Genomic DNA, 14,900 nt, shown 5'->3' with positions numbered 1-14,900 from the left:
CCTTCATGTTAATTTGTTTGGTGATATTTATTCCTTTTTTCTATTTAATTTTTTTCATCTTTTTCCCAATTTGCCCTTCTATCCCAATCCATGTGGCAATGTAACGGACACTGGAAGCCACAACCACAAGGGAAAATTATAGAATACATGCATCTTGTTGATCGGCCGCATCATAGCTCTAGATCCTTCTAACCATGGATTCATCACTATATGTACAGGAAAGTGCCCAAAATTTGCAACCGGAAAAGAAAAGGGGGGAAATCCTATCTTTGACAATTCCCCGAGATCCAACTTCCAGCGGCAACCATTCATTCATTCTCTCTTTCCTTCCCCTTTTGTTTCCTTCTACGTTGGATGAGAGAAAGAGGGTGTTAGGGTTATTTAGGGACATATTAGGAAATGCGGAAAATGAAAAACAAAATAAAAGAAAAATTAAAATATCCTGACCACCTATTTAAAAACTATTATAATCGTAAATCTTATTATATTAAATTAGAGATGTCGAATATTTCGTGTCTCTAATAATTATAAACTGATATAATATTAAAAGATTTTATATAATTATTTAAATAAGATAAAAATTTAAATTTTTATATATTAAAAGTATAATAATTTACTAAAAAATAAAAATTAAAAATAGTTATATTCTTCCATCTTTCTTTTATTAATAGGTGTACCCATAGTAGGACAATTTATTTTATCAAGTCAAATTAAAATACACAAACACGAATAAGAATGTGAAGCAACTTTAAAAAAATAAAATAAAAAGTTAAATTATATATTTATCTCTCTTAAAATATTTATTAAACTTAAATATTTTTAATTTTTTAAATTTAAGATAAATTTATTTTTAACTTTTTAAAATTAAAATAATTATTTTTAGTTAATGTAATTTTGATCCTTGCATCTTCTTCTATCACCATATCGAAACAAACTATTACTCTATTATTCTGAAGTTTATTTCATGACAATGCAAAATTTTTTATCATATTCTTTTGTTTTGCTATATGTATCTCTTAAATAATAATTTCGTTTACGATATTGTGATTATTATTAATTTAAAAAGTTTTTGCATACAACAAATATTGAATATTAAATTTCTTAAATAAATCATATTCACAACATACAAGCGAGAATTTTAACTATTATATCAAATCACGAGATTTAAAATAAATTTAACCTTTTTTCACAACTATACAAGTAATATTATAAAAAAAAACTAAAAATAAAGACTAAATGTATAAAAAAAAATTATAAATATAGAGACTAAAAATATTTATCTTAAACTATTTTTATGAGAAGATTTATCTTAAACTATAAAAATTAAAAATAATTGAAAAAGTTAAATATAAGACTAAAAATGTCTATTTTAAATTATATGGACTAAAATATAAAGTAAATTAAATTATAGGAACAAAAAATATTTTAACCTATTTTTAAATAAAGAAAAATTTGACTAATTTTATGCAAAAGCTCTAAATATTTCTGTTTAAGAATTAAACCAAATTTTAGATATTATAAATAAAGGAAATATTTTATTACTAATTATGAAAGAATCCTTATAAAAAAAAAATCTCTGAAGTGAATTATTAAATATAAACATTATTTTGAAAGTAAATTTCTTCTGTTTTGAATAATAATTATTAAATATAAAGAAAACGTCTACTATATAACATTCCTAAAATACTTTTAACTAAATAGAAAATTGTACATGAGTTTTCCGATATATTAAATAAAAATTCCTTACGAAATATATTTTACCTTAATAAATTTATTTGAAAATGAATATATGATCTTGGTGATTAATTCATTTGGCTCTTTCTAGTTCTGTCTAATCTCTTCCTGTTTAAACCAAATCTCAGGGCCAGTGCAAAGGAAGTGAGTGGGAAGAAGTTAAGGGAAATGGGTTTGTGTTCAGTTGTTTTGAATTTTGTTGTACATGTTGTGCTTCTCATCTCTTTCACCAAACAAGCTTTAGGTGTGGCACTAAACAAAGAGGTATTGGCAGAGCAAGAAGCTGACAGAGTGTATGAATTACCGGGTCAGCCTGAGGTGAAGTTTAAACAATATGCTGGTTATATCACTGTCAATGAATCTCATGGCAGAGCACTGTTCTATTGGTTTTTTGAGGCCACTCACAAACCACAACATAAGCCTGTTCTCTTATGGCTCAATGGAGGTACCTTTTCAATAAAACATCTTCATGTATGCATGCAATCGCGCGTTTTTATCTAGTATTCACCTTCATGTTTTATGTTTATTAATACACAACTCACCTCGGGAAAACTTAACGAAAAGTTTATGTTAATTTTATCATAGTATGAGTACGTATATAAATTACGATAAAGCAAGTTTTAATATATTTAAGGAGTTGGTATGTTCTTTTTCTTATTACAATGGCGTGGAGGGTAAACGTTTCAGTGTTGGTCTGCGGTTTTGCAAACATTACGTGTTTCTCATACAACGTGTAGAATGATTAATAATGATCTTATGTATAACAAGAGCAATAATAGAATTTAGTCAAGTCAGTGTTATCAAACTTGGTGGATCGGTTGATGCTTTCTCATGGTCCAAGGTATTAGAAAAAAATCAAGTTTCACGTTGACTAAAAATTAAATAATTAAATAATATATAAGTGAAAAATAACCTTTACTTTACAAGTTAGTTTTATAAGGTTGAGTTAAACTCAAATTTACTATTCTAATATGGTAACGGATCTATCCTAAATTATTAAAAAATATCACTTATCCTAAATCATTAACAAAAAGGGTGAGTGGTAAGGTTGAGTTAGAACAGAGAGTTTTGTAAGGTTGAATTAAACTCAAATATATTATTCTAACACAAGGTGTTGATGAGTGCCTAAGAAATTGTGTAGCAAGTGGTAGAGTTGAGTTACATCAGCGAGTGGTGCCATGAAGTATTTTCGGTTCTTATAACATTGAATCAAAATAAATTTAAAAAATATATAAAAAAAGAACTAAAATACTTAAAACATGATATATTTGGATAAAAAAATTTATGATGATAATTTTTTTTTGTGTGAACTTATGTCTTATACTGGAACATCTTTTTGTAAGAGGAATTCAGAAATAAATTAAAATTATTGTAGATTCCTTAATCTTAAAATTAACCTTGTACAAAATATTCTTAAAAATATTTAAATAGTATTTTAATTTTTTTTAACCATCATTTAATTTTGACAAATCAATAAAATATTTGATTTATTTTAATCGATTGCCTGACTGCCTTAATTTTTCTTCTTCTATATGAAATAGTAATAAATTAATTCATACATATATATTTTTTTACATTTTCCTGTAATAACGCATCTACTTTTTTTGTTTATTTACATAAAAAAAAATATAATATATATTTTTTGTGATTCATTATGAATCAATACATTTTTTTAGTTGCTATTGATTTTACAAACTTACAAAAAATAATTATCATTTTTTTTAAAGGCAAAGAAAAGTATTATTGATATAACAAGACAATAAACACAAATTGTGAAAATTATCCACAGTACAGTTGAAAAAATATTCTTTAACAGGACAAATTACAAGCGCATGCTCATAATACCAAAATCATGAAACAAAAACAAAGGACACGACATGCACTCCACTAAAACACCGATAGATGAAGCCTAAAACAAAACATATACGGAGAACTTAGAAGAAACAAGACCAGAAAATATCATTCAGCACCCCTTAAATCTGTCATGAATCCTCCTTCACAAGAAAGACATAAAAAAGGAATAGATTAAAGTTGCAAAGCAAGCTCCTATTATGTTTAGTAGTGGTTGTGAAAACCATTGATAAAAAGAGAAATCAGCTCCAGAAGCTTTTGCCTTCACCCACATCCATGCTATAAACACAATATCATTAAGAACATTTTGCTTGTTACAAGAGTTTTCCCTAAAATACCTCATTGCGATGAAGCCAGTAGGACCACAAAGTGGTTAACCATACAATCATCCACATCTTCTTTCTCTTTCTATTATAACATAATTCGTGATGTTGATAAAAATGAGACAATTATTTGGGAAGACAACAGAAATATTCGACCGTTTATAACAAAGTAAAACACACCTCATTTTTAACATTTACAATGTTTAAAAAATTATTTATGTTAAAATCATAATTAATGATATCCTTACAATATATGATAGTTATAATTAAATATATAGTGATCAAAAGTGTCAATCTTTTACTCTATTACAATTGTCCTTCATCGTTTAATAAATTATTTAGTAGTCCTTAGACAGGTTATATGTTTCTTGAGTCATTTAAAGTCTTATAATGCATAGGAAACTTGCCAGTTAGTGATAAAAACCATGTATTTTGTGTTAAATATTTTTTTTCTGTTATTCAAAAAATAGGAGAGGATTTAAATACCCTAGTATTTCCGATGCATGTTTTCTACTACATTATAATAAACTAGAAAAATTTAAACTTTAAAGAAATATACAAAACAATTAGAAATACGAATTTATAACTGATTGTGATACAAATATTGTACATTACTGCAATTAATATGAAGAAAATGCATGAATGTTTCAGGCCCTGGCTGTTCCTCAATTGGTGCTGGAGAAACAGAGGAGCTGGGACCCTTCTTTCCCCAAAACAGCTACCGACCAAAGCTAAAGTTGAACCCTTATTCTTGGAACAATGGTTGGTGAATCTATAATTGCTACATGCCAAAACATGGTCATTAGTATTTTTTATTATAAACATCAATATATGTACTTATTATTTAAATAAATAAAAAAACCATGTTAGAAAATGCAATGATCCTATTCCTAACCAATATGATTGCTACAGCTGCCAATCTTTTGTTTTTGGAATCCCCTGTTGGAGTGGGATTCTCCTACACCAACACCAGCAGTGACCTGGATGAGCTTGGTGACACCATTACGGCTAAAGATTCACATACCTTTATCGTCAAGTGGTTTAAGAGATTTCCACAATTTAAATCCCACAAGTTCTTCATCTCTGGTGAAAGCTATGCAGGTATCTATGTTATGAAATTTCTTTACAAAATGAATATGATATGATATGATATGATTTGTTGCCTTTCTTCATTTTAAATTAAATATGTTTTGCTTTGACATTTCAGGGCACTATGTTCCGCAACTTGCTGAGCTCATTTTCGATAATAATCGGAATCCTGCCAAGAAAGACTTCATTAACTTCAAAGGATTCATAGTAAAATTCTCTCATGTTGTCAATTATTCTTGTACCTGACATGAAACGAATATTAATTTGACACGATGACATTGGTTGTGCAGATTGGAAATGCAGCATTGGATGACGAAACAGATCAACAGGGTTTGGTAGATTACGCGTGGAGTCACGCAGTGATATCTGATGGATTGTACGATAACATTACAACCAAATGCAATTTCAGACATGAAAATCTAACAGATGATTGCGATGTAGAAATGGGTAAGCTCTTCGATGCGTATGAAAATATTGACATATATAGCTTGTACACTCCTGCTTGTTACAGAAACTATAGCAGTACCAGAAAGCAATCCCCTATAGTTAGAGGCAAACTCCCTCTAGCTTTTTCTAAAATTGTGAGTTTTCGCCAACTCTACTTGTCTTGTAGTATAATTCTACTACTGTGTTTGAATATAAGTTATAAATAATCTTGAGAACTTCTTTATTAAAAATAAAATGTTATTTTCAATAGATAATTTTTAAAAATATTTTTAAGGTTGTATTTTAAACAATTTCTATAGTAATGAGTAAACTTCAGTTAAAAAATAAAAATATAAGATAAAAGTTTTGATTTGAGCAGGATGGATGGCGTAGAAAACCAGCAGGTGGATATGATCCTTGTTCATCCGATTATACTGAAGCATACCTTAACACGCCTGAAGTCCAAAAGGCATTGCATGCCAATGTTACCAAAATTTCCTATCCATGGTCTCAGTGCAGGTTTTGCTTCACCTTTATCAATTTATGACATTTATTTATGTGATCAATTATGTTTTAGGTTAATATTATACATATTATACATTGGAAAATATCATCAAATCAACATTAATCTGTGGCATGGGTAGATAAATTTAATCATGAATAAATTAAAATTATCTCATATGGTTGTCTTTAGCGATAATATTGGAAGTTGGAGAGACTCGCCACATTCCATTCTTCCTGTCATAAAGAAGCTTATTGCTGGTGGTCTTCGCATTTGGGTTTACAGGTACACTTGCTTCATATAATATATACTATTTCTGTTCTATTTTAATCTATATAATTTTTCACTACTTTATTTATTTTTGAATATAGTGGAGATACCGATGGAAGAGTTCCCGTGACATCAACAAGGTACGCTCTTAAAAAGTTGGGGCTTGAAATTGTTCAAGATTGGACTCCCTGGTATACCAGCACACAGGTAAATAATTAATTAAAAAACATCTTCTGTTTCAGACTTTCCTTCAGAATTTTAGTTGTGAATATCTGGTCATGAATAAAATAAATGTAATAACTAATAAAGTTAACATTTCATCTTTTAAATGTTTCTATGATAAAATATGATTTTAACACGATTATGTCATTTTATTTTCATTGATTCACATATAATATATGTTGATTTAACTTATGAATAAAGAATAATCTTCTGGGGTGTAACAGGTGGGAGGATGGACCGTTGTTTACAAAGGACTTACTTTTGTGACAATAAGAGGTGCTGGTCATGAAGTTCCTAGGTTCACTCCCAAGCCAGCTCTGCAGTTGGTTCGTCACTTCCTACAGAATAGGAATATACCATCTCGACCAATCTAATCAGTTTACTTTTTTAATGTATCGATTTGAACTTTGTGTTTCACAATAAGATTGGACATTATTATTTTGGTGACTGAAAGAGTAAGATATTGTTAAGGTACTTCTTGAAAAATCAAAGTTGCAAATTATTCTTTAGATATATATTTGATTGGTCAAGTTACTCTAATTGACAATGGATGTTAATTACGCTATTAACAAATGATGATATACCATGTTAAGGATTAAGTTTTATGTTACTGGTAGCAAACTCGTACCTTCACAGAGGATAATTGATTGTATTTAAGAATTTGAATAAAAATAAAAATTATTTTAATAATACAACTTTGTCTTCATTTTAAAAATAATTTTTTTCTTTTTTATGAGTAAATAATGATACTATATGTCAAATGAACTTATAATCAAAATGATTTATTCTATTATGTACTTAATTTTGTGTATCATATATATATATATATATATATATATATATATATATATATATATATATATATATATAATTGTGTAAACTTTGGTTTACATCCATTTTGAGGTAACAAAGTTTTCGTTTGATGGTAATTTTGATCATTTAGAATAAATTTGGACAAACCACCTCATCATTTAATGAAGATTCAACCTTATCACTAATGAAAATATGTTATTGTATGTTATGATATTTTCCTTAAAAATGACTTCAAATTCATCAGCAATTTTGATGGTTTTTCTAATAAAGAAATTTGAACTCTTCCTTTTTAACTACACAAAGAAAATTTCACTTCATTATTCCTTTGTTTTTTTTTTTTTTTTGCTCTTTCTTCAAACTACAATTTAACATTATAATATTGACATTGAATGGGTGATGGACCAAATTTAACTAGTTATATTAAATGATTTAAATAGACAAAGTTATGTATTTTTAAGTAGGATCAATTAATAAAATGTTAATATCAACTTAATACAAATGATTTTTTTTATCTAACTTTCTTTTTTTGCTTTTGAATTTAGTTGATTTACTAAATTGCATGCATTAGGATTTTGTGAAGGAATTTTTGAAAATAAAACATTGTCTTTGTTGACAGCAATATAATCTACAATGTATACTATATCAACATGTATGTAGTGTGAGTAAGTAATTTTTTTTTCTTCACGATTTCATTGATTTCAAATATTTATAAATGATTAAAAATGTTTTTACTTGTTTAACACGTAGTTTCCTGATTATGTTGATCTTCAAGTTCAAATTCAAAGTTCAACTTTTATTTTCCAACACATTCCAATATAGTTTTGGATTATCTAATATATTTCCCTTGACAAATTTGAACTAATGAAATTCTCACTTTTGAAGTTGATCCAAAACAACCTACATTTGGAACAAAAATAATTCACTTAATTTTTTAAACATAAGAAAAGATTATTTTTCTTATTTAAATGAGTTATCAACTTGAAACAAATGATGAATATGAGTTGAAGTTATTGAACTGCACACCAATTGACCCTATTTTGTTAACGATGAATGATATTGGTGATGGAAAATTTACGTTGCAAATTTTCTTCCTTTTTAATATGTTACAACTTGAAACACCACAACAATTATTGAAAGAACCTATTATTTTGTAAAAAAATCATAAATAACACCTCTTCAATTGAATTGAAAAAATTGTGTTCTAATTATAGTAGTGACAGAATAAACTTTACATATAAATAATGTGAATAATGAGAATAAAGTTTGTCTAAATAACAAATTTTTTTTTTAATGGTTAACTACCAATACATAAAGTTTATGTAGTTTAGACCACCCATTGTTTATAAACAATCATTCTTCCATTTGGTTGTACTCGATCGTGTGACAATTTTGTAGCCATCCATCAAAATCCATGCATGATGAAGTTCTTAGTTATAAAATATAACAAAGTATCTACTTTACCATAGTTCCTAGAACCAAGAAATTCAAATAAAAAAATTGAAAATTGAATAGGTCACACACTATCTTATGAAATATCCAACAAATAGGAAACAAATTTATTGGAAGAAGCAAATGCATCTCTTTGTTCATTATACGATAGGTAACAAGAGAAGGAAAGAAAATATTAAAGGAAAATAGAATTTTTTATGTAGTAAATTAGAAACTCCGCCTTGCTATTCTTCTTCAAGAATTATTATTATTTTTTATTACTCGTAAAATTTATTTTTCAAATAATTTTAATTATGTTTATAAATATCATTTTCGTGTAAGAAAACTTAAAGAGAGAAATTTCATATCTTACATTAAAAAACAATTCAAAATCATACTACACAATGAAAAATGATAATCATTTCCAAAGAACTAAAAATAAATTTTTTAATAAATAAAAGTAAAATATATGAATGAAAAATAATTTTGACCTATTTTCAAACAAAATAAAGGCATTGTAATGGAAAGTTTTAAAAATAAAATATTTCAATAAATCACACTTTATAAATTTTGCGATTGAAAATGAAAAGGTTTAGAAGAAAGGGTAAAGAGGGGATCTGAAATAGGGATCTTGGAAGCGAGGTTTGGTTCATCGACGTGAGAATCGTGATGGGAGGACACGGCCACGGTGAAAGCACCACCTACAAAGGTGTTACCATTCATCACCCTAAGCGCTGGCACACTGTCACCGGCAAGGGTTTGTGCGCTGTCATGTGGTTAGTTTCACTTCACTTCTTTCCTATGCCACTTTTTTGTTTCACCCTTCGTTTGCCCTAATTTCATTCATTCTATGATTCCAGGTTTTGGGTGCTCTACAGGGCAAAGCAAGATGGTCCTGTTGTATTGGTGAGTAACACTCTGTATCATAATTTAATCAATTTGTTTCACTCTCGCCCTAACAATAACATTGTTTCTTTTTCGATTTTTTCTAGGGCTGGAGGCACCCTTGGGAGGGTCATCATGATGATCATGGCAAGGGGCATTAATTAGCATTCCTCAGGTATCACACCATTTTTTAATATCTATTCCCTGCAATTATGCCCTATATGCCTCCTCACATCATTTTTACGTGTTGCTTCATAAAATCTGCTTTCTTTGTTATCTTTGGATGCATCTTGGAAAACACTAGATGACATTTTAAATCTGGGTTATTGTATTCCACAAGATGACCCCCAACCCTCTTCTGTTGTATTTGATTTAAATTATAGCCTAGACACTAGTATGAGACCTTGAATGCTAGCTGAGCGTAGTCACTAGTCTCTACTTGGAAAATTAGGATTCATTGACGCTTTATTCTGGGATTACATTGCATGATTGTTTATCTAGTGGCTGTTTTTGTTCCCAAAAAATGTGTTCACATATATTCGTATTTATCATCAATATATCATAATAAACCTTTTGATGTGACAAACTTTTGAAATTGAAGTCTATAAATAATTGTTTTTCAAATTTGATACGAAAAAAAAACATTCATATTCTTTCTTTTTCATATGATGTGTATTTGATGAAGGCTGGAGCCAAGGACATTTAGGGGCTGTTTGGTTTTACAATTTTCTATTTTCTATTTTTGCTGAAAATATAAAATGATAGAAGAGTTATGTTTGGAATGTTTATTTTCACTTTTGTTACCTAGAAATGGAAGTTTGCATTCCTGAAAATTATAAGTTTTTGCAAACAGAATGTTGTTTCAATGGCCTGCATATAATTAGGTGCCATATTTGTAATTATAAAGAATTATTTTCTTTTCCTCTCTTATTTCACATTACTTCTTCTTTGATTTTTCTTCCTCACTTCACTGCAACCCCCATGGCCTATCAAAGAAGATTGGATCTTCACTTCTTATTTGTAAGGCCCACTGAGCTCTAAGAAGAGCTGTACTCTTTGCCCATAAACTTTTGTGTGCAGTTAACTTAAAATCATGGTGTCAAAACAACAATGTAATCATGATTATCTTTTTCTCAAATGGTAGCTAGATAATGGCTATTTGGTATATGCTTCTATGCACTTGGAAATCAATGCCTTGGGCCCCCTGCACATAAGCCAACTTGAAATTTGTAAAGCAATGCCTGTTTTACATGTTAAGCTTCTTAGCTGAGCTTAAGCTGTTTTGGGTGTCTCTTAGTTTCTGCCATTGGACTTTGGAGGCAGAATCAGTATAGTTTGAAATTTGAATCAACAGTTTTTCTAGGTGAAGATGTGTTTTGAATTGGGGTTGTTAATTTGAAAACGATTGTTGAAAGGAGGAGAAGGAACAGAGTAAATCAGAAGAAAGGAACTTATTTGAATTTGAGTAAGGAAGAAACCACAGAGGAAATGAAAATAATGATAAAACGCAGACCATGTTTCTAAAAAAATGAAAATTGCACATAGAAATGAAAACAGGAAATATTTCATGAAACAAACGCACCCTTATGTTTTATTTTTGCTCTCTTCATTTTTACTTTTACAAGAGTGATTGTTAATTTATACTTATTTAATAATATACAATTTTGTGTTCTTCAACATTTGGAGATTAGGGATTGAGATTTAGAAACATGTTTAAAGCCATAATTACTACAAAAAAGAACTTGGGAAAAAAATTGTTCACAGAAGAATTTATATAATGATGATAACTTATGTATTGATTTTCTTGGCAGGCATGAACTCCAAAAACAGGAAGAAGAGTCTGTTGCTATGGGTGTGCTGTTCAAATTTTACCTTGTTTAATTCAATAAATTGGTTGTAAAAGAAGATATTTCTTTTTTTCATGATGTCATGAACATAAACTATGTTTCAGCACCTTACCTTTTAACTGGGATGAAAGTCATAGCTATGGTTGGTTCGATAATTATCCATGTCATTTTTACTCAAACTTATGGGAGTAGATTCAATATGTATCTCAACTATGATAGATGCGTGTCCACTAGTTGACAACCCAAAGTTAATATTTTATGGTGCGTTTTGTTTATCTCAAGGAACTTCATGTTGTGCTAGCTTAGCAAAATCCGGGATCTTGTTCAGATCATAACATTCAATATGAAAGAGGTCATTTGCAGAATCGTGCAAGTCGCAAAATTAGTGATAAAGATGAGAGAAATGCCATCTTGCCTTGGAAGAAACAAACGCAGGAATTGTTCAAACTGGTTTTGTTGAGAATGTTAAAAATGTTTGTACGGGTCAAGCTGGCCGGTCAGAAATCCAAGAAAAATGGCAATGATACGTGGTGTATGCGAAATTTTGATATGGTGACATCGACTCTGAATAGTGAATGACTAGCGTTCGTGTGTGTCAACCTATGCTTAATTATTTTAATGGGAGCATAATCTGTTCACCAGATAGTACTGATTTTTAAATTTACGGAACATTCTCCATTCCGAAATTCTTGAAAATCTTGCCTGTTATAGACATTTGGACCTAATTATCACAAAGCCTAAAAAGTTAAAATTATTGTAGGTCAGATAATTATGATATTCTCAGCAAAGAAGGGGGTTAAAAAAAAAAAGATATAGAATTTACCACAGGCTAAAAAAAGCCCGCATGTATCAGCACCTTTAAACCCCAATTAGCGTAATAGTTATTAAATATAGAATTTATTGGCTGATATAGGTTGGAAATTAATTTAATTGAAGAATACTTATATTTTAGAAACGGGTTATAATTGTGATGATGAAGTGGACGCATAGAATGTAAGAGTGAAAGTACGGGGTGTTTCTAGACACTTCCGTTGCCTTCTTCATATATATGCATATATTTGAATCCTTGGAGGAGAAAATAGAATAGACAGAGATCAGGAAATAGGAATGTCATACTTGTTACCACATTTGCATTCTGGGTGGGCAGTGGATCAGGCTATTCTCTCCGAAGAAGAACGAGTAGTTGTCATACGCTTCGGTCACGATTGGGATGACACATGCATGCAGGTATACTATACATAACTCTTCTCCATTAATTCTCCTTCTTTGTCATGTTGTGGAATGAATTCATGAATAACAGTGTTTATTTGTCAATCAGATGGATGAAGTGCTGGCATCCGTTGCGGAGACCATAAAAAATTTCGCAGTCATTTATCTGGTGGACATCACGGAGGTACCGGACTTCAACACCATGTACGAGTTGTATGACCCGTGCACCGTAATGTTCTTTTTCAGGAACAAACACATCATGATAGACCTTGGAACCGGAAACAACAATAAGATCAACTGGGCTCTCAAAGACAAGCAAGAGTTCATTGATATTGTCGAAACTGTCTATCGCGGTGCTAGGAAGGGACGTGGTCTTGTCATTTCTCCCAAAGATTACTCTACCAAGTACCGCTACTGAGATTCAGATGCTTACCCTCCAATTTATTCTACATTACCATTACTACTTCCTCAACTTTTCACTATAATCCCAAATACCTGGAGCAATGATACTTCATTTGAGTGGACTATGATGTTTAATTTAGTCACGCCTATGCTCCATGTTAGTTTAATGTTAATGAACATTACATTGTACACCACAATATGTTTCACCCTATGCTCGTTTATTCTTTTCACTTGGCACTATCCTATTTTATTGTGTGCTTCCAGACTTGTCTGAAACTTCACTGCTATTCACGGTAGAGCCAGTGATCTATTAAACAATCATCTAAAAATAAATAAATAAAATCTTGATTTATAATGTTTATTGCACCCCCAAATCCTGGCTCAATAATTGCCTCCACTTTTACATTTTACTTTGCTTTGCTTTACTAAAACGTCCCTGAAGCTTTCTCTGCGGAATGCCTCAGAAACAAAATTAACATATGCACTGCGATCACCTGGTCCAGGATTCTCTAGAAGGTTCACAAACTTCACATTTTAAGACAACGAATCTTGCAGACAGATTATTTTCTTTAAGTTAAATTACATTACAAAAAACCACAAAATCACTTTTCCCTTCAGAATTAAGAATACTTTTAGTCCCGAAAAAACACCAAACTTAAATTTTAGTCTTCAAAATTGAAAATATCCTTTTTGGATCATTTTTTTTTAATATAAAAAGTGAAATTTCTATTCATTATAAAAAACAAATAATAACTTCAAGAATTAAAAGGTAAGTAATTTTAAAATCATAAAAATCGGAAACCATTAATTTAAACATAAAATAAAACACATTTATCAGTTCTGTGCTGTGCTGAATAAAAAAAATAGTTTCGGACAATTTATCCAGTAAACTTCATTTTCCAATTCCCACCCTTAAATACGTTAGTTGGTGATATTGAATGTTGGGGGTAATATGGTAACACTGAGGTGAACCCACTCCAAAAGCAAGACCCTTCAAAATCCCCTTATCCTATCTTCTTCTAACTTCACTCCTTCACTTTTTCTTCTTCACTCCCTCAAAATCCCAAAACACCAAAACTCCTTTTTCTCATCACAAAAATGGCCACGACCACTCTGACAACCCTCACCCTCCGCACCCCAGCTTGTCCTACACCCTCCTCCTACCCTGCCACAAGGCCATTCCTCCAATTCCCCAGCCGCTCCGCAGCGCGCCGCGGCCGTCTCGTCGCCGCCGCGGTCGCCGCGCCGGAGAAAATCACGAAACTCGGCGACGAAATCGCCGGACTGACCCTGGAGGAGGCGAAGAGCCTGGTGGACTTCCTGCAGGACAAGCTGGGGGTGTCGGCGGCGGCGTTCGCGCCCGTGGCCGCGGTGGCCGCTCCCGGAGGCGCGGCGGTGGAGGCCCCGGCGGCGGTGGAGGAGAAGACGGAGTTCGACGTGGTGATCGAGGAGGTGCCGAGCAACGCTCGAATTGCGGTGATTAAGGCGGTGAGAGGGTTGACGAGCCTTGCGCTGAAGGAGGCGAAGGAGTTGATCGAAGGCTTGCCCAAGAAGTTCAAGGAAGGGGTTTCCAAGGAAGAAGCTGATGATGCCAAGAAGCAACTTGAAGAAGCTGGTGCCAAAATTGCCATTGTTTAGTTCCACCACCACATTCATGTTGTTTTAGTTGAGTTCACTAGTACACTGTAATTTCCTTTTATTTTGTCTGCATTTCAATTTTATTTGTAATGAGGAAATATGAGTTTTTCTTTTTTCTTTTTTATGCATATGAGGTGTTCGCTGAAATGGGGTGAGGTGAAGGGAAATGAACTGACTTAAAAATTGGAAATGGTACTCACAAGGCATCTTAGTAATGATAATTCATCTGTGATACCTATGCTTCATGCCAGTTGAATTTTA

General features: G+C 31.1%; 4 protein-coding genes across 4 annotated transcripts; all 4 read left to right on the top strand.

Moving 5' to 3' along the window:
- The first annotated feature begins 945 nt into the window (after nucleotides 1-945).
- LOC109788531 (serine carboxypeptidase-like 34) lies at nucleotides 946-6,934 on the top strand. Its single transcript, XM_020347275.3, has 9 exons — nucleotides 946-2,179; nucleotides 4,560-4,670; nucleotides 4,821-5,009; nucleotides 5,116-5,204; nucleotides 5,288-5,578; nucleotides 5,803-5,942; nucleotides 6,118-6,210; nucleotides 6,297-6,402; nucleotides 6,642-6,934. Exons 1-9 carry the CDS (start codon nucleotides 1,903-1,905, stop codon nucleotides 6,789-6,791), a joined length of 1,446 nt encoding a protein of 481 aa, XP_020202864.1. The 5' UTR covers nucleotides 946-1,902; the 3' UTR covers nucleotides 6,792-6,934.
- A 2,304-nt stretch (nucleotides 6,935-9,238) lies between these two features.
- On the top strand, nucleotides 9,239-11,545 carry LOC109788541 (NADH dehydrogenase ubiquinone 1 beta subcomplex subunit). Its single transcript, XM_020347285.3, has 4 exons — nucleotides 9,239-9,434; nucleotides 9,519-9,564; nucleotides 9,651-9,718; nucleotides 11,355-11,545. The coding sequence occupies exons 1-3, from the start codon at nucleotides 9,328-9,330 to the stop codon at nucleotides 9,702-9,704; spliced, it is 207 nt and encodes a 68-aa protein (XP_020202874.1). The 5' UTR covers nucleotides 9,239-9,327; the 3' UTR covers nucleotides 9,705-9,718; nucleotides 11,355-11,545.
- Nucleotides 11,546-12,306: 761 nt separating this feature from the next.
- On the top strand, nucleotides 12,307-13,362 carry LOC109788539 (thioredoxin-like protein YLS8). The gene is made up of 2 exons (XM_020347284.3): nucleotides 12,307-12,617; nucleotides 12,709-13,362. Exons 1-2 carry the CDS (start codon nucleotides 12,498-12,500, stop codon nucleotides 13,015-13,017), a joined length of 429 nt encoding a protein of 142 aa, XP_020202873.1. The 5' UTR covers nucleotides 12,307-12,497; the 3' UTR covers nucleotides 13,018-13,362.
- Nucleotides 13,363-14,004: 642 nt separating this feature from the next.
- LOC109788537 (large ribosomal subunit protein bL12c) lies at nucleotides 14,005-14,767 on the top strand. Its single transcript, XM_020347282.3, has one exon. The coding sequence runs from the start codon at nucleotides 14,100-14,102 to the stop codon at nucleotides 14,637-14,639; it is 540 nt and encodes a 179-aa protein (XP_020202871.2). The 5' UTR covers nucleotides 14,005-14,099; the 3' UTR covers nucleotides 14,640-14,767.
- The last annotated feature ends 133 nt before the right edge of the window (nucleotides 14,768-14,900 follow it).

This window comes from Cajanus cajan, chromosome 8 (assembly GCF_000230855.2).
Source record: "Cajanus cajan strain Asha chromosome 8, NIPB_CcT2T_4, whole genome shotgun sequence".
Classification (NCBI taxonomy): domain Eukaryota; kingdom Viridiplantae; phylum Streptophyta; class Magnoliopsida; order Fabales; family Fabaceae; genus Cajanus; species Cajanus cajan.
Note: the sequence above shows the minus strand (reverse complement) of the source record. Positions and strands in the feature narration are given on the sequence as shown.

Bases quoted from the DNA above. Each gene is read 5' to 3' on its own strand.
- LOC109788531 (XM_020347275.3), top strand. From the start codon at position 1,903: ATGGGTTTGTGTTCAGTTGTTTTGAATTTTGTTGTACATGTTGTGCTT. The intron at 4,671-4,820 runs GTTGGTGAATCT...TGATTGCTACAG, and splicing joins CCCTTATTCTTGGAACAATG to CTGCCAATCTTTTGTTTTTG. The intron at 5,579-5,802 runs GTGAGTTTTCGC...TGATTTGAGCAG, and splicing joins CTCTAGCTTTTTCTAAAATT to GATGGATGGCGTAGAAAACC.
- LOC109788541 (XM_020347285.3), top strand. From the start codon at position 9,328: ATGGGAGGACACGGCCACGGTGAAAGCACCACCTACAAAGGTGTTACC. The intron at 9,435-9,518 runs GTTAGTTTCACT...CTATGATTCCAG, and splicing joins GGTTTGTGCGCTGTCATGTG to GTTTTGGGTGCTCTACAGGG. The intron at 9,565-9,650 runs GTGAGTAACACT...GATTTTTTCTAG, and splicing joins AAGATGGTCCTGTTGTATTG to GGCTGGAGGCACCCTTGGGA.
- LOC109788539 (XM_020347284.3), top strand. From the start codon at position 12,498: ATGTCATACTTGTTACCACATTTGCATTCTGGGTGGGCAGTGGATCAG. The intron at 12,618-12,708 runs GTATACTATACA...TTTGTCAATCAG, and splicing joins GGGATGACACATGCATGCAG to ATGGATGAAGTGCTGGCATC.
- LOC109788537 (XM_020347282.3), top strand. From the start codon at position 14,100: ATGGCCACGACCACTCTGACAACCCTCACCCTCCGCACCCCAGCTTGT.